Genomic DNA, 19,320 nt, shown 5'->3' on the forward strand with positions numbered 1-19,320 from the left:
TCTGAATCCTTCACTCTCACTTTCCTCATGGCCATGATTGTAAACAATGTGCAGACGTGAGGAGCTCCACAACCTGTGACGTCACGCTACTCGTCTGCTACGTCCGGTACAGGCAAGGCTTTTTTATCAGCGACCAAAAGTTGCGAACTTAATCGTCGATGTTCTCTACTAAATCCTTTCAGCAAAAATATGGCAATATCGCAAAATGATCATTTATGACACATAGAATGGACCTGCTATCCCCGTTTGAATAAGAAAATCACATTTCAGTAGGCCTTTAACTTCTTTTTACACTTGTGTGAGAAGAAAACCTTTCAATATCAACAGTGCAATTATAAAGATTTTATGATGGCAACAGCTTAACCCTGGAACAAATTATTTTATATTTATATGAAGAAAAAGACATCTCTAGACTGTAATGTGTTGATTCATAACGTAAGACACACCTCATTTTCTTGGTACCGTCCACTTGGGATGTGCCTCTGCTCATTGCTGTGATAGCAGCTCCCATGTGCATAATGTCCTCAAAACCTGCCAGCCAATCAGAGCGGTCATTAGCGCGGTGCGAAGGCATAAAGACAGGAAATAGGAAAGGGAGTGGAACTCCTTTTGATTCAGCCAAAATGGTTTGCATTTGTTTTTGATTCATTTAACTTTGCAAAAAATCAGGATATACACAAATACAATGTAGCTAAACTCAGACCTCAATAAAATAAATGTTTAAGGAAAGGGTAGTATAAGAGCGAGTGGAGTAATGGCATTACCTATGCCCGCCTGCGCTACGGCTTTGCTGGAGAACGGGGAAGGGCTGCCAGGAGTGGGAGGATGGCAGCGTTGCACACCTACACTACACAGCATGTCCAGCAGTATCTTTCTATTGGGGCCTTCGTTAAAGCAACATGCAATTAGTTAGACATGCACACACCTACACACTTACGCACGCACACACGCGCACACACACGCACACACACACACACTGCAATAACAACAGGCAGAGAGAGAAACGGATGTGAGCAATCGTGCATTTTACAGAAACATTGCATCGTTAGTAAATTATAGCACTTCAATATTGTGTTTGAAATGATATTTAATTACAACTTCAAAATTAAATGCACTCTGTTAGGGTTCAAAATGATAGCAAACAAACGATATATGATGAAAAAATTGTTACCAGATATTAATATTGTGCTCAAATTTTAGCCAGTGACCTACTTCATAGAGAATAAACCGTTCTTTGACCTACAATCGGAAAATTCTGCGGTCTGGAGTGAGGGGCTTATATTTTAATGACTTCATGATATAATGCAGTATCACAATATTGTGATGTATTGCGATATTCCAAATGCAGCTGGAAATCCAAGTTTTATACTAGAGGACAAAAATAATAATTTGGAACAACTAAATAAAAGAACAATCTAATTCAAATGATCTATTTCGATTTAAAAAGTGGATCAGGTTTCTTGCCACTTCTTATAACGCTCCACTTCTTGTACTGTCTTGCTCACCACTAAGCCGGCACCAATTTTTCTTTCAATTGATATTAAAAGTGACATTAAAAAATGGAGATTATGTTGTTGGAAAAAGTATTGAGATATTTTGCCATATTCGATTTCCCACTACTAATTGTTACAGACTACTTGCATGGGGGCCAAGGGCAGGGAGTGACGCTGTAAAAAGACTGATATATCTATTATAAACTTTTCTATTTAAATGACTCATCCTGCACTACAATGTGATAACATAATTTTTTTTTTTACTTTTGAACTACTTATCACAGACTCATAAGCTGTTTCTCACAACAAACTACCCAATAAGTAATGTATAGACAATTTGTCAACCATTATATTGTAGTGGTGCTCATGTTTATTAGTAATTGGGGATAGAAGGTATTAATAACTCATAGTTATATTTCTTTACAGCTCAATACATTGTTACACAATTTTTTTTTATGTTAACTGGAATTTACAAAAAGGAACATAACAAAAGCAAAGAGTGAGGCTTTTAGGAATGAAGAGTACTCTTTGGCTATTGAGTTGTAATGTCACCCTCTGCTGTTCAGGACTTAATATGTATGGTACTGCGGGAGGCAATCAAGCATGTTATAGAGACTACATAAGAAATGCTTGGTAATGTGGTAAGATCATTATTGTTAGTATGCAGTATGTCTATCACTATAAATATACAGTAGATCCTTGCCGTTCGCTGGGTTACGTTCCACAGTGAATGACAAAATACAGATTAATGAATAAATACCATTCGATATTATATACTGTGTAGTCCCGATCAGAGTTGTGTGGAAAGAGAGTATGGCCAACTCGGTTTAGGGGATCTCCTCAATGATTAGTCAAAAGGGATTAATGTGACTACAAGGCGCCATGACTGCTACTAACTTTGAGGTGATGCGATGTATTTGGGGCGCTTCCTTGTTAGTTTTTTGATGTGAAAAAATGCCTGGTTGTGCAGCATGGGGCTGCTCCACCCGCGAGAACTGTGGAAATCTTTTACATTGCTTTCCCCACAACGGGGAAAGAAGACAAATGAGGAAAGTGAAGGTTAGCGAACGACACTGAAGAGCCACTGATTACAGCGTCTTGTGCCAGGTAAACACACGACACAACGTCTGCGTTTTGTTCAGGAGAGAACACACAGAAGCTAATAGAAATAATAACAGAAGAAACGAACATATTAAAGAGACGGTTTGACAAAAACAGACTCTCTTTGAATCTTAGTAAAACTAAAATAATGCAATTGGGTAGCAGTAGAAGAGCAGGTCAAACACAAATACAAATAGATGGATATTGAACAAGTAAAAGAACCCAAATGTTGGGTGTAATAATAGATAAGAAAATTAACTGGAAATCTCATAAAAAATATACAACATAAAGTGGCAAGAAATACGTCAATATGAATAAAGCAAAATAAGTTCTGGACCAAAAATCAGTCCACATTTTCTACTGCTAGCCAATGTTACCATATTTGAGTTATTATAGTAGCAAATACGGCTGCAAAAATATACTCTCAATACTAAAAGCATGTTCTTTTGTAAGTTTATAAGCTGGAGTATGTTTACAACTATATATAGACATATTATTTTGGTTTATTTCGTCAGAAAAACTGACATCAAAACGACAGAAATTGCATTTATTCAGGCACAGCCGCACACATCCTTGGTAGCAGTCATAGCGCCTGTTTAGTTGGCCATATACTGATACCAACATTTGGTACCCGTACTATTATGTATTTTTATACTTTTTGAAATTAAGGGGAAAATAAAACATTACATTATTGGCTTCATTTTAAAAGAAAATCTTATAACACTAAATTGATTGGATTCAGCATGCCATAATATAAGAATAGGTTAGTATAGAATGGAAAAACATGTTTTACAAAACAGATGCCGAAAAAAAAGAAGACGTTTTTTTTTCTTTTCTTTCCCGCCTGTGCATCGGTTGGGGACATCTCTGCGCTGCTGACCCGTCTCCGCTCGAGATGGTCTCCTGCTGGCCCCACTATGGACTGGACTCCCACTATTATGTTAGATCTAATATGGACTGGACTTTCACAATATTATGTCAGACCCACTCGACGTCCATTGCATCCGGTCTCCCCTAGAGGGGGTGGGGGGTCACCCACATATGCGATCCTCTCCAAGGTTTCTCATAGTCATTCACATCGACGTCCCATTGGGGTTGTGAGTTTTTCCTTGCCCTTATGTGGGCTCTGTACCGCGGATGTCGTTGTGGCTTGTGCAGCCCTTTGAGACACTTGTGATTTAGGGCTATATAAATAAACATTGACTGATTTATTGATTGATTCTTTTAAAAACAGTACAGTACCTTTTTTAATATATTAGTACTCGGTACTTTGTTAGTACCGGTATACCGAAATGTATAAGTACCCCACACTAATGAATGATAATCATAGTTGATTATTAAATTTACTATACCTTAAGTAAATGACATTGATTATGAAGATGCCACAAGCATCAGTAGCCAATTAGGTACAAATAAGCGCCCAGCCATTGGCTACCTTTAAACCTCAGACCAATATTGTAATATTCCATTTCATCTACAAACAAAACTTCAAGATTTGGCTTTTTGTACTGGTTTTAGCCAAGTCCCTTTATTTAATAACTTGCTAACAAAATAACACCCTCCATCTTTTACCTCAAAGCCCAGGCGGGATCTACTGTACATTGCTAACAACATGTCGGTGGACGTACCTTTGCTGGTGCGAGCAGCGATCAGTCCCGGCGTCTCTCCCAAGTCGTTGTGGATCTCCACATCGGCCCCGAACACAATAAGAGCTTTGATCAACTCCATGTGATCCATCTATTCCAACATGAACGTTCCAGTTAGTTTATCTTGGTAGTGTTCCACATTGGACTACGCACCTTCATGGCTAGGTGCAGTGCCGTGTTTCCGTCCTGCCCCTTCAGGTTGGCGTTGGCGCCGTGGGTGAGCAGAACCATCGCCGCCTCGAAGCGACCTTTCTTGGTCAAAATGTGAAGGGCGCTCTCGCCGGTTTTGCTGAGGTAGTTAATTGTGCAGCCTTTATCCAGCATCATGCGACACATCTGGAAGAAAGGAGTTGTCAAGTGTATGAAAGTCAAGCTGTTTTGGTGAACCACCGTAAGTAAGTGTGACAATCCTCACCTCGGCTGTTTTAGCCCAGTGGAGCGGCGTGCCTCCATACAGAGAGTCTTCAGCATGCAGCTGGTCAGGATCCGCTTTTAGGACCTCCTCTGCACAGCTGACAGACAAAGCTTAAATTGGTACAATTCAGATTACGAGATAAATAATCTCCAGAAATATACCACTAAAATTTCAAAAACTCAAATTAGTCACTGAGGCATTTGGCTTTTTAAAGTATTTTTTTTTTCCAATACAGAATAATCAAAATCAGCTTTATTGGCCAAGTATGTTTAACACACAAGGAATTTGACTTGGTAGACTGGGCTTTCTCTGGTCAATGTATGACAAAATAAAACGCAATAACTACGAAAGATCGCAGTACTGTGGTGGCCATCCACGGCACCATCTTGGTATGAGAAACAACAGGGAAACATTAAAGAACCTAAAGGACATAAACTAAAGCACAGAGCTGATGCAACCACCTGGCACTTCAGTAGCACTATTTATCCAAACAGCTACAAAAGTAAAGCACAACGAAAAATCAAAACAATTAGCAGTAATGGCAAAGAGGAAATGTGTGACGATAACCATAGAACTGCAAATTAAGCTTATTGTGACTTAAGGGAAGGGTATACACGTCTATCCTGGTTGCTCAGTTCAAAGTTCTTCTGCACATTTGATATAACCTTCCCTGCACAATTTATTTATTTCAAAGTATAATTTTTGGCAGTTAACTTCTTTATACACTTACTGTACCTGTATGATAAGTAAAAATTGTAAAAAAGTGTCATGCATGTCACAGCATTGTAGGGGACTACACTGTGTTTTTCCAATTGTAATCTACGCTACCGTTGCTATGCGCTCTGTAGAAATCAATGCGCCCAGGAAAGAAGTTACGGTTCTGCTTAAAGCAGCACAAAGTAACTTTCCAACCTTCATAAAATATTTTCAAAACTTTTGGGATAAAACATTGACTTACAACTAGTTGAATGACACCTCTGCCATGGCCTGAGGGAATCTGTATTTCTTTCACTGGCACTGAGCAATTTTGAAGAATGTGGCAGAAACCCTGCCACACAATAAACTTCAAACCTGCCAACTTGCTTTACGGCATACATCACTTCCCCCTTTTCCCATTCCTTACAAAGACGGCAGTTGATGTGAACGCTTACGTGCAATTACTGCAAAGAAAAAGGGAGGCTACTCGGATAATAGGACAGTAAAGGATCAACATTGGTCCGGCTTTCACTCGCTGGCATGAGTTCAAAGACAAGGAGGGATTTCAGACCGATGGTGCTTTGGCTCTGTTCCTGCTTTACGATTAAGTACCTTTTGATGCTCAAATCAAAATGCTAATGCTAATGTTAGCCATCAGAAATTTGAATGGTAGCAATAAATAGCCACCAGCTTCATAGTTCGCAGTACCACACTGACACGACCAGCCGGCAACAAACTCAAAAGTACTGTATAAAGAAAAAAACATGACTTGACATAATGACTGCAAACCGCAAATATAAAGTTTGAGTAAAATATATAAGTTCCTACTGTCGAAAGATCAGTCATACTGAGTCATTGTAGGATTATTGTGTCAGTTTTTATGTACGTGACAGTAGTTTCTGACAAATGATGACGCTATGCACTGGTCCTTATGGGAAATGTGGTCTTCCTTCAGGCAAAAAACTACCGTTTTGGTCCACTGGCGCCGCCAAAATCAACCAAAACTGAAAGTTCTTAAATGGGGCTTTAAAGGCCTACTGAAACCCACTACTACCGACCACGCAGTCTGATAGTTTATATATCAATGATGAAATCTTAACATTGCAACACATGCCAATACAGCCGGGTTAGCTTACTAAAGTGCAATTTTAAATTTTGCGCGAAATATCCTGCTGAAAACGTCTTGGTATGATGACGTCAGCGCGTGACGTCACGGATTGTAGAGGACATTTTGGGACAGCATGGTGGCCAGCTATTAAGTCGTCTGTTTTCATCGCAAAATTCCACAGTATTCTGGACATCTGTGTTGGTGAATCTTTTGCAATTTGTTCAATGAACAATGGAGACAGCAAAGAAGAAAGCTGTAGATGGGAAGCGGTGTATTGCAGCCGACTGCAGCAACACAAACACAGCCGGTGTTTTATTGTTTACATTCCCGGAAGATGACAGTCAAGCTTTACCATTGGCCTGTGGAGAACTGGGACAACAGAGACTCTTACCAGGAGGACTTTGAGTTGGATGCGCAGACGCGGTACCGTGAGTACGCATGCAGCTGCGGCTTCCAAACATTTGATCGCTTGCCCGTACGTGCGTGCCGCTATGTGCATGTCACGTACGTAACTTTGGGGACTTTGGGGAAATATATGTGCTGTATGAACTTTGGGGAGGTGAACGGTACTTTGGGCTGTGGGATTGAGTGTATTGTGCAGGTGTTTGAGTTGTATTGGCGGGTTATATGGACGGGAGGGGGGAGGTGTTTGTTATGCGGTATTCATTTGTGGCATATTAAATATAAGCCTGGTTGTGTTGTGGCTAATAGAGTATATATATGTCTTGTGTTTATTTACTGTTTTAGTCATTCCCAGCTGAATATCAGGTCCCACCCGCCTCTCACAGCATCTTCCCTATCTGAATCGCTCCCAATGCCCTCTAGTCCTTCACTCTCACTTTCCTCATCCACAAATCTTTCATCCTCGCTCAAATTAATGGGGAAATCGTCGCTTTCTCGGTCCGAATCGCTCTCGCTGCTGGTGGCCATGATTGTAAACAATGTGCAGATGTGAGGAGCTCCACAACCTGTGACGTCACGCTACTCGTCTGCTACTTCCGGTACAGGCAAGGCTTTTTTATCAGCGACCAAAAGTTGCGAACTTTATCGTCGATGTTCTCTACTAAATCCTTTCAGCAAAAATATGGCAATATCGCGAAATGATCAAGTATGACACATAGAATGGACCTGCTATCCCCGTTTAAATAAGAAAATCGCATTTCAGTAGGCCTTTAAAATGACCAACATACTGTGAATATTACATGTTATCATGAATGTGCCTGCTACTATATTAAATATATTTATAGCATGTACCGTATTTTCCGCACTATAAGGCGCACCTAAAAACCACAATTTTTCTCAAAAGCTGACAGTGCGCCTTATAACCCGGTGCGCTTTATTACGATTCATTTTCATAAAGTTTCGATCTCGCAACTTCGGTAAACAGCCGCCATCTTTTTTCCCGGTAGAACAGGAAGCGCTTCTTCTTCTACGCAAGCAACCGCCAAGGAAAGCACCCGCCCCCATAGAACAGGAAGCGCTTCTTCTTCTACCCGCCCCCGGAAGAAGAAGAAAAAACGCGCGGATATCACCGTACGTTTCATTTCCTGTTTACATCTGTAAAGACCACAAAATGGCTCCTACAAAGCGACAAGGATCCGGTTCATAAAAAGACGCAATCTCTCCATCCGCACACGGATTACTACCGTATTTCACAGCAACTGATATTCCTGTGAACCGCACTGTGGAACGGGAGCACGTACGGTGAATATTCGCACCACAGGGAATGAGAAGTCATCCTTCACTGTGGTTCTAGCTTGCCATGCTAACTTCCACCCATGGTGATATTCAAAAGGAAGACCTTGCCAAAAGAGACCTTTCCAGCCGGCGTCATCATAAAAGCTAACTCGAAGGGATGGATGGATGAAGAAAAGATGAGCGAGTGGTTAAGGGAAGTTTACGCGAAGAGGCCGGGTGGCTTTTTTTCACACAGCTCCGAAGGCGAACACACCTTCACTAAGACGGGCAGACAGCGCCGGACGACATACGCCAACATTTGCCAGTGGATCGTAAATGCCTGGGCAGATATTTCGGTCACAACTGTGGTCCGAGCTTTCCGGAAGGCAGGATTCACAGAACTGCTGCACAACAACAGCGACACTGAATCCGATGACTTCGACGAGACGGAGCCGGCCATTTTTGGATCCCACGCTTGCGCAACTTTTCAATTCGGACACCGAAGACGAAGAATTCGAAGGATTTACGAATGAAGAATAACTTCAGAAGGTGAGCGCTATGTTTATTTTGTGTGTTGTGACATTAACGTTCGAGCAACATTATGTTGCTTTTGCTCTACACCATTTTGAATTTTACTATGTTTGTGATTGCACATTTGCGTACATTTTGGGACAGAGTTGTTAGAACGCTGGTTTTCAATATATTATTAAAGTTTGACTGAACTATCTGACTGTTTTTTTGACATTTACTTTAGCGCAGCGTTTTTTTGACATTCACTTTAGCGCAGCGTAGGCGCGGCTTATAGTCCGGGGCGGCTTATTGGTGGACAAAATTATGAAATATGTAATTCATAGAAGGTGCGGCTAATAATCCGGTGCGCCTTATAGTGCGGAAAATACGGTATATAAAATGTGTTTGGAGGTTTTTTAATAGTTTTTAGAGAGCTTTATAAGCAGGTTATATTGTATCTCCAGTACATGTGTGGTTAGCTGCCTCTTATTAGCCATTGTTGACTACTTAGAGTACACAGAAATGTTCTTGTCTCACACAAGGATTGCGGATGATGGGCAAAATTCCCCCCAAAAGTACCGAAAAAAGGAGGCGTCCATCACTTGCTACCAAAGTTAACAGTGAGCACAAAATGTAGTGTTTATTATACAGTGTCTCATTTATTTTTTACACTTGAATGTCAACTAATAAAAGGGTAAAGCGTGACTTGAAACTGTGCCTGTACAGTTAGTAAATTGATTGAGTTTGACATCAGTTTACTGGCTGTTGAGTTTTATACATGTAAGCACCTTTGGTCGCCGGCTCACCTCTTCTCACTGTACTTCATGGCGGTGTGGATCGGGTAGCCGACGCCACCCAGGATGTTGCACTTGGCCCCGCCCCCCAGGAGGGCTTTGACGGCCTCCAACCTGCCCAGGCGGCAGGACACGTGGAGCGGCGTCTCCCCGTTGTTGTTGAGCTCGTTCACACCAGAGCACAAGCGTGAGCACAGGACCTGAGCAAAGACAGAACAAGGGTTGGGTATCAATAATTGATGGATGGATTTTTCATCAGGAAGCATTTAGTCAATTATGTGGAATTAGACGGGCAGAGGTGATATTGTGCCGTTGCTATGTCTTACAAGCGGTGGAGGCCTAATGGATTTCACCATTTGGTGGCAACAAGCAAAGGTTGCAATTAATTCAGGCAATTAGTTTGCTGCCTAAATGGGCAACCGAAACAGGAAGTAAACAGGAAGGGAGCAAGCAGCAAGTGTCGATGTAAAAACAACAAATTTGTAGTGAACATTACAATACAGTTCAAACCTACAAAACAGATTAGCAGAAAGTGAACAGAACGAGGATTACTGTTGTTTTTCTCATTCAAACAAGGCATGTAACGTTTGATGGTTTGTAGAAGCTTTAGAACAAGGCCCTCAAACTTAATTTAACTGGGGTCCCAATGGAGGTAAAGTTTGGGTGAGGCTGGACAGTACAAAGTTTTCACTTCAGAATCGCATTTTACCACATGACTGAATTTGTTAACACTTCAGCTTGCTTTACGCAGGTTGCTCATTGTGTTTGTTGGGCTGGACTTTTTGTGTTTCGCCATTACTGTAGTTAGAGTCTAGTGCAGCGGTCTTCAACAATTTCCATGTCAAGGACCCCCAAACTGACAGAAAAATGGAGCGAGAACCAGCTAATTATACAAAATGTATAAAATTGTGTTTTAACTTTAACTGGTCCTCATGGTATCTTGTTATTGAACAACACTGAAATATTCAAATAATACAATATAGTTCTGCTAATCACTAGCTGGCAACTAGCGCCATTAATCATGAGCTGGAAACTAGAGGGCTAATTGCTAGCTTGGATATAATATAATTACACAATAGTGTGTTGGATCACAGTTAATGTGTATTTAAAGACATTTAAATTTGTGGAAAAATTGCAGGGGAATATAAAACCATATTGAACAATCATCAATCGAATCATCCCCAAATTTTCACGACCACCCTGCAGTACCTCTGCGGACCCCTTGTTGAATACCTCGGGTCTAGTGGTGTACAAGATTCCCATAATACATTCAATTATTAGCTGTCCAGGGTGCGCTGGTCGCAGTTCAACTAAACATTGAAGTTAGAAAGAGGGCCACAAAATATGACTGCAAGTTTGAAACCCCTGCTTTAGAATATATCCATCAATCCATCCATTTTCTACCGCTTGTCCCGTTCGGGGTCGCGGGGGGTGCTGGAGCCTATCTCAGCTGCATTCGGGCGGAAGGCGGGGTACACCCTGGACGGGTCGCCACCTCATCGCAGGGCCAACACACAGACAGACAACATCCACACTCACATTCACACACTAGGGCCGATTTAGTGTTGCCAATCAACCTATCCCCAGGTGCATGTCTTTGGAGGTGGGAGGAAGCCGGAGTACCCAGAGGGAACCCACGCAGTCACGGGGAGAACATGCAAACTCCACACAGAAAGATCCCGAGCCCAGGATTGAACCCCGGACCTTCGTATTGTGAGGCACACGCACTAACCCCTGTCTTACCGTGCTGCCTTGCTTTAGAATATAGCATTTTTCTAAAGACAGTGACAGACATTTTTTGGTAAAAGGTGTCCATTAAACAGGAGTACATAGGCTTTTTTTGTAAAAATGATTGGGTTAGAGTAATTTCGATTTATTTTTGGCTTCAGTTAAAAAAAATGCAGCGCATTTAGAGACCGCATTAATCGATGATAGTTCCTTCGTGTCATTTAACACTGATACACATGCCTGAACACCGGGGCCGAAGGAGGGAAGCCTGAGCCGAGTGCTTTAGCAAAGTAGCGTCTTATCAGGTTTCCACTTGCTGCACTACTATAAGACCATGGAAATGTTAATTTTAATTAACTTAGTGAGTTCTTGCTTTTCACTCTGTCTGAATGTAACCTAAGGGTTACCTGGATGATGACGGGGGAGTCGTGCTTGGCGGCAAAGTGCATGGGCGTCTCCCCTTGGTTGTCTCTGATGTCCGTGCGTGCCTGGCTCTCCTCCAGAAGCTCCTTCACACACGCCGAGTCGCTTCGCTCGCACGCCAGGTGCAGCGGCGTCTGACCCAGCGCATCACGAGTGTTGATCTGACTGCAAACACAAATTTGTCCCATTTAGACAATCCAGTTTCAATCAAAATCAAACATATCCTGTTTCACCTTTGGACATAGTTATGCTTAAGGCAATCCCTAAGACCCGTATCCACGGCGATGTGAGCGACGCTCCACTCTGGGTGGTTGCGGAGGCAGTCCACGATCATCTGCACTGTCTCGGCCTTCATCGGCGGGAGTGTTTCATAAAAGGGTGGGAGCTTGAGAGCATACTGCGGGAACCAGTTCATGGCGTCCTCCTCTGATCCCACCTGAAAAAGCCTGTTAACGGATTTCACAATATTTATATTAGTTGTAGAATGCATTTGATGGATTTGTTAATTGCATAATATATAGAGGCAGCGTTTACAAAGATCTACAACTTAGTTCCTCGTATATCCATCCATCCATCCATTTTCCATCCTTGTCCCTTTCAGGGTCGCAGGGGGTGCTGGAGCCTATCTCAGCTGAATTTGGGCGGAAGGTGGGGTACACCCTGGACAAGTCGTCACCGCATCACAGGGCCAACACAGATAGACAGACAACATTCACACACTAGGGCAAATTTAGTGTTGCCAATCAACCTATCCCCAGGTGCATGTTTTTGGGGGTGGGAGGAAGCCGGAGTACCTGGAGGTACTCCAGTCAAGGGGAGAAACATACAAACTCCACACAGAAAGATCCCGAGCCCGGGATTGAACTCAGGACCTTCGTATAGTGGCTGTTAAATTACTCAAATGCAAGGAGTATCAGGTGTCTCCTAATGCTGATACAGAATGAGGAACACAGATTTGTAATGCTTTCAGACCGCTTTATAGATGCCATGTCTGCTCTAGAGGCAACATGCGTTGGGGTTAAGACGTCTACTGTGAAACATGGGATCAATAAGTGCCCCAAGCCGTTCAAGACAAACAGATGAGACAATGATTCTCTTTGTTTGTGGACCTTGTAGGTCAATAAAACGAGTAAACAAAATAAACATTGAGCAATGAAGTCACAAATGATGTGACCCACTGACCTGAGGGCCCCCATAGGTGTATCGGGACACGTAAGCACACAGTCCCATGATTGGCACTGGGCGTTCTTATACAGAACCAGGCGTCCGTCCTGTCTCAGCTTGAGCTTTCCTCCCCCACCGTAGTCGGACAGCTGCACGTCCCTTACCCGGTAAGGGTTACTGAAGAGGGTCGATACGGAGGAGACCGTGTCCAAAAGACGCCCCAGGAACTGCATTGCAACCTGTTATGAATTACATTTGATATGTAATGCAGAGTCAAATGGCCTGTAATCTATTATAGTGATGTCTAACCAAGTAGACGGAATTAAAAAATGATACAGCATTTTTCCAACTAGTTATGATTTTTTTTCTTAAACAAATTGTTTACTAGTATAGTAAGTAAATAGTAGTGCTAAAAGCTGGAGCTATATGCATTACCATTTATTATTTTATTATATTGACATCACTGCTAATTATACACCTACTTGAATGCAATACAGCGTAGAAGTGCATCATTATTGATGACAAAAAGCATTACATACAAGAGACTACACTGATTCTGTTGATTTTGGGTCATCGGACAGTTTTAATTTCACATGACAGTATTCTCGACAGGCGTTGCAACCAGCCAGAGAAATGTTATTTTAACCCCGGCTCATATCGTTTAAACAATGACCAAATGGATAACGAGTATTTCTAGTGGAAATAGTTACTTGCCAAGTGTAGTTAATCGCATTAAATGGCGTACACGCGTTAAGTTAGCATCTACTTACGCCGAGCCGTGATGTCTGACTCCTGACAGCAGCGACGCCAACAACAATCGCCGCACTGCAACCAAGCATGATGGGTGTCGGGATCGAACCAATCACAGCGATCAACGGGAAGAAAGTAGGCGGGACCTAAAACGGCATCGAACCAGCGCACTTTCCATTGAATTTATCATTGAAAGTACTGTAAGAAATTGACATAAACAGGATGGATACAAAAAGAGTGACAATTTACATAGCAAAACGCATACTTTTTGCATATACTCAAACGATTCCCATTAATTTCCCCCTAATGCATATTAAAATAAATCATTGGAATAATGTTTGCATATTATACCGTGCTCATATTTTTCAGTGCATATTCAAATCAGTTTTGAGCGTTTCAGAGATTCATTTCACAACATGTCATACATTGTCAAATGTGGTTGCTAAAGACTAATAACTAAATAATAAAAGTCAGATATATATAAATGAATAAGTATACAGTACAGCATAAAAGTTTAATAGATAAATCAATGCAAATATATTATTAGCTCATCCATTCATTTCCTACCGCCTGTACCTTTAAATAAGTTTATAATTGAATTATGTTATTTAATAAAATCTCATGAATTTTTTACCCAAATATCACTATTCATCCATCCATCCATTTTCTACCACTTGTCCCATATCACTAATCATTCTTTATATTTCTCATATTTAGTTATGTTTTATTTCATGGCATATTTTGTTATTGTTTTATTATTAGTATTTATCATTGTAAAAAAGTGTGTTTTCTTCTTTCTTACTGGTATAAAGCACTTTGTGTTGACAACTTGACTTTGCTATAAAGTGCTATATGAATAAAGTTTGATTGATTTTTTTGATAACTACCACTAAAGTTTGATTGATTTTTTAATAAATACCATCCATCCATCCATCCATTTTCTACCGCTTATTCCCTTTGGGGTCGCGGGGGGCGCTGGAGCCTATCTCAGCTACAATCGGGCGGAAGGCGGGGTACACCCTGGACAAGTCGCCACCTCATCGCAGCCAATCAAACTTTATTTCTATTTATTCTTTTTTATATTAATACATAATAATAATAATAATAAAACAATAACAAAATATGCCATGAAATAAAACATAACTAATTATGAGAAATATAAATAATTTTTTTGTGATATTTGGGTATATAATTCACTAAATGACGTAACATTAACGGATTTTATCAAATAACCTAATTCAATTATAAACTCCTCTCTGAGCTGCCACCTTACCGTGGTAGAGGAGTTTGCGTGTCCCAATGATCCTAGGAGCTATGTTGTCCGGGGGTTTCTATGCCCCCTGGTAGGGTCTCCCAAGGCAAACTAGTCCTAGGTGAGGGATCAGACAAAGAGCAGCTCGAAGACCTCGATGAAGAACACAAACCAAGGACCCAGATTTCCCTCGCCCGGACGCGGGTCACCGGGGCCCCCCTCTGGAGCCAGGCCCGGAGGTGGGGCACGATGGCGAGCGCCTGGTGGCCGGGCCTGACCCCATGGGGCCCGGCCGGGCACAGCCCGAAGAGGCAACGTGGGTCCCCCCTCCAATGGGCTCACCACCCATAGCAGGGGCCATAGAGGTCGGGTGCAGTGTGAGCTGGGCGGAAGCCGAGGGCAGGGCACTTGGCGGTCCGATCCTCGGCTACATAAGCTGGCTCTTGGGACGTGGAACGTCACTTCGCTGGGGGGGAAGGAGGCTGAGCTAGTGCGTGAGGTGGAGAAGTTCCGGCTAGACATAGTCGGACTTACTTCGACGCACAGCAAGGGCTCTGGAACCACTTCTCTTGAGAGGGGCTGGACTCTCTTCCACTCTGGCGTTGCCGGCAGTGAGAGGCGACGGGCTGGGGTGGCAATTCTTGTTGCCCCTTGGCTCAAAGCCTGCACGTTGGAGTTCAACCCGGTGGACGAGAGGGTAGCTTCCCTCGGCCTTCGGGTGGGGGGACGGGTCCTGACTGTTGTTTGCGTTTACGCGCCAAACGGCAGCTCAGAGTACCCACCCTTTTTGGATTCACTCGGGGGAGTACTGGAGAGTGCTCCCCCGGGTGATTCCCTCGTTCTACTGGGGTACTTCAACGCTCATGTTGGCAGCGACAGTGAAACCTGGAGAGGTGTGATTGGGAAGAATGGCCGCCCGGATCTGAACCCGAGTGGTGTTCTGTTATTGGACTTTTGTGCTCGTCACAGATTGTCGATAACAAACACCATGTTCAAACATAAGGGTGTCCATATGTGCACTTGGCACCAGAACACCCTAGGCCGCAGTTCCATGATCGACTTTGTAGTTGTGTCATCGGATTTGCGGCCTCATGTTTTGGACACTCGGGTGAAGAGAGGGGCGGAGCTTTCTACCGATCACCACCTGGTGGTGAGTTGGCTGCGATGGTGGGGGAGGATGCCGGACAGACCTGGCAGGCCCAAACGCATTGTGAGGGTTTGCTGGGAATGCCTGGCAGAGTCTCCTGTCAGAGAGAGTTTCAATTCCCACCTCCGGAAGAACTTTGAACATGTCACGAGGGAGGTGCTGGACATTGAGTCCGAGTGGACAATGTTCCGTACCTCTAATGTCGAGGCGGCCGATTGGAGCTGTGGCCGCAAGGTAGTTGGTGCCTGTCGTGGCGGTAATCCTAGAACGCGTTGGTGGACACCGGCGGTGAGGGATGCCGTCAGGCTGAAGAAGGAGTCCTATCGGGTTCTTTTGGCTCATGGGACTCCTGAGGCAGCAGACAGGTACCGACAGGCCAAGCGGTGTGCGGCTTCAGCGGTCGCGGAGGCAAAAACTCGGACATGGGAGGAGTTCGGGGAGGCCATGGGAGGAGTTCGGGGAGGCCATGGAAAAAGACTTCCGGACGGCTTCGAAGCAATTCTGGACCACCATCTGCCGCCTCAGGAAGGGGAAGCAGTGCAGTGTCAACACCGTGTATGGTGGGGATGGTGCTCTGCTGACCTCGACTGCGGATGTTGTGGATCGGTGGAGGGAATACTTCGAAGACCTCCTCAATCCTACCAGCGCGTCTTCCTATGAGGAAGCAGGGCCTGGGGAATCTGTGGTGGGCTCTCCTATTTCTGGGGCTGAGGTTGCCGAGGTAGTTAAAAAGCTCCTCGGTGGCAAGGCCCCGGGGGTGGATGAGAACCGCCCGGAGTTCCTTAAGGCTCTGGATGTTGTGGGGCTGTCTTGGTTGACAAGACTCTGCAACATCGCGTGGACATCGGGGGCGGTACCTCTGGATTGGCAGACCGGGGTGGTGGTTCCTCTCTTTAAGAAGGGGAACCAGAGGGTGTGTTCCAACTATCGTGGGATCACACTCCTCAGCCTTCCCGGTAAGGTCTATTCAGGTGTACTGGAGAGGAGGCTACGCCGGATAGTCGAACCTCGGATTCAGGAAGAACAGTGTGGTTTTCGTCCTGGTCGTGTTACTGTGGACCAGCTCTATACTCTCGGCAGGGTCCTTGAGGGTGCATGGGAGTTTGCCCAACCAGTCTACATGTGCTTTGTGGACTTGGAGAAGGCATTCGACCGTGTACCCCGGGAAGTCCTGTGGGGAGTGCTCAGAGAGTATGGGGTAACGGACTGTCTTATTGTGGCAGTTCGCTCCCTGTATAATCAGTGTCAGAGCTTGGTCCGCATTGCCGGCAGTAAGTCGGACACGTTTCCAGTGAGGGTTGGACTCCGCCAAGGCTGCCCTTTGTCACCGATTCTGTTCATAACCTTTATGGACAGAATTCTAGGCGCAGTCTGGGCGTTGAGGGGATCTGGTTTGGTGGCTGAAGGATTAGGTCACTGCTATTTGCAGATGATGTGGTCCTGATGGCTTCCTCCGGCCAAGATCTTCAGCTCTCACTGGATCGGTTCGCAGCCGAGTGTGAAGCGACTGGGATGGGAATCAGCACCTCCAAGTCCGAGTCCATGGTTCTCTCCCGGAAAAGGGTGGAGTGCCATCTCCGGGTTGGGGAGGGGATCTTGCCCCAAGTGGAGGAGTTCAAGTACCTCGGAGTCTTGTTCACGAGTGGGGGAAGAGTGGATCGTGAGATCGACAGGCGGATCGGTGCGGCGTCTTCAGTAATGCGGATGCTGTATCGATCCGTTGTGGTGAAGAAGGAGCTGAGCCGGAAGGCAAAGCTCTCAATTTACCGGTCGATCTACGTTCCCATCCTCACCTATGGTCATGAGCTTTGGGTCATGACCGAAAGGACAAGATCACGGGTACAAGCGGCCGAAATGAGTTTCCTCCGCCGAGTGGCGGGGCTCTCCCTTAGAGATAGGGTGAGAAGCTCTGTCATCCGGGGGGAGCTCAAAGTAAAGCCGCTGCTCCTCCACATCGAGAGGAGCCAGATGAGGTGGTTCGGGCATCTGGTCAGGATGCCACCCGAACGCCTCCCTAGGAAGGTGTTTCGGGCACGTCCGACCGGTAGGAGGCCACGGGGAAGACCCAGGACACGCTGGGAAGACTATCTCTCCCGGCTGGCCTGGGAACGCCTCGGGATCCCCCGGGAGGAGCTGGACGAAGTGGCTGGGGAGAGGGAAGTCTGGGCTTCCCTGCTTAAGCTGCTGCCCCCGCGACCCGACTTCGGATAAGCGGAAGAAGATGGATGGATGGATGGACTTCTTTAATGTTATAACACTGTTTGTTTTTTTATTATTTATTTTACAAACCTTTATTTATAATCTTCAACATTTACATACAGTCAAGAAATAATAATAAACAAAACAAGTACAGAAACAGTACAAAAAAAAGTACAAAACAGCGCCAGGGAGTTGTAGACTCAATAAAGTAACTAAAATAGAATGCAAAATATATACCTGTATATGTAACAAAATGTAAAGCCATAGGCTCACACAAGTTCCGTAAATAGTCCAAATTTGGAACACAGCATCATAGTTTTCACAGCGCTTTGGTTGTTAGAGGTAGAGAGTAGGGATAAATGTGTTAAAATGTAATATTGGAAATTATCGGTATCGTTTTTTTATTATCGGTATCGTTTTTTATTTATTTTTATTATTATTAAATCAACATAAAAAACACAAGATACACTTACAATTAGTGCACCAACCCAAAAAACCTCCTTCCCCCTGCGGCTTAATTTGACTCAACACGGGGAACCTTACCTGGCCCGGACACGGAAAGGATTGACAGATTGATGGCTCTTTCTTGATTCATTCACACTCATTCACACAAAAGGATTGTTTCTTTCTGTTATTAATATTCTGGTTCCTACATTATATATCAATACAGTCTGCAAGGGATACAGTCCGTAAGCACACATGATTGTGCGTGCTGCTGTTCCACTAATAGTACTAACTTTTAACAGTTAATTTTACTAATTTTCATTAATTACTAGTTTCTATGTAACTGTTTTATATTGTTTTACTTTCTTTTTTATTCAAGAAAATGTTTTTAATTTATTTATCTTATTTTATTAATTTTTTTTAAAAGTACCTTATCTTCACCATACCTGGTTGTCCAAATTAGGCATACTAATGTGTTAATTCCACGACTGCATATATCGGTATCGGTTGATATTGGTATCGGTAATTAAAGAGACAATATCGGAATATCGGATATCGGCAAAAAGCCATTATCGGACATCCCTAGTTATAACACTGGGTTGTTTTTTGTTTTTTGTTTTTTTATTTTACAAACCTTTATTTATAATATTCAACATTTACATACAATCAAAAAATAATGATAAACAAAACAAGTACAGAAACAGTACAAAAAAAGTACAAAACAGCGCCAGGGGGTTGTAGACTCAATAAAGTAACTAAAATAGAATGCAAAA

General features: G+C 43.5%; 1 protein-coding gene across 3 annotated transcripts in view; it reads right to left on the bottom strand.

The window, feature by feature from the left end:
- The window catches only part of pla2g6 (phospholipase A2, group VI (cytosolic, calcium-independent)), a 33,503-nt gene extending 19,860 nt beyond the window's left edge, over window positions 1-13,643 (bottom strand). For 2 of the 3 annotated variants that reach the window (XM_061983854.2, XM_061983853.2), the window contains exons 1-10: window positions 13,526-13,643; window positions 12,774-12,994; window positions 11,825-12,037; window positions 11,576-11,756; window positions 9,453-9,640; window positions 4,656-4,752; window positions 4,394-4,576; window positions 4,223-4,331; window positions 765-884; window positions 447-531 (exon numbers count right to left, since the gene is read on the bottom strand). In XM_061983854.2, coding sequence (XP_061839838.1) covers window positions 447-531; window positions 765-884; window positions 4,223-4,331; window positions 4,394-4,576; window positions 4,656-4,752; window positions 9,453-9,640; window positions 11,576-11,756; window positions 11,825-12,037; window positions 12,774-12,994; window positions 13,526-13,594 — 1,466 coding nt within the window. In that variant the 5' untranslated portion in view covers window positions 13,595-13,643. The remainder of the gene's footprint in view (window positions 1-446; window positions 532-764; window positions 885-4,222; window positions 4,332-4,393; window positions 4,577-4,655; window positions 4,753-9,452; window positions 9,641-11,575; window positions 11,757-11,824; window positions 12,038-12,773; window positions 12,995-13,525) is intronic. The other variant, XM_061983855.2, reaches the window with a different exon arrangement.
- Window positions 13,644-19,320: the final 5,677 nt, after the last annotated feature.

Source organism: Nerophis lumbriciformis, linkage group LG25 (genome assembly GCF_033978685.3).
Source record: "Nerophis lumbriciformis linkage group LG25, RoL_Nlum_v2.1, whole genome shotgun sequence".
In the NCBI taxonomy this organism is placed as follows: Eukaryota; Metazoa; Chordata; class Actinopteri; order Syngnathiformes; family Syngnathidae; genus Nerophis; species Nerophis lumbriciformis.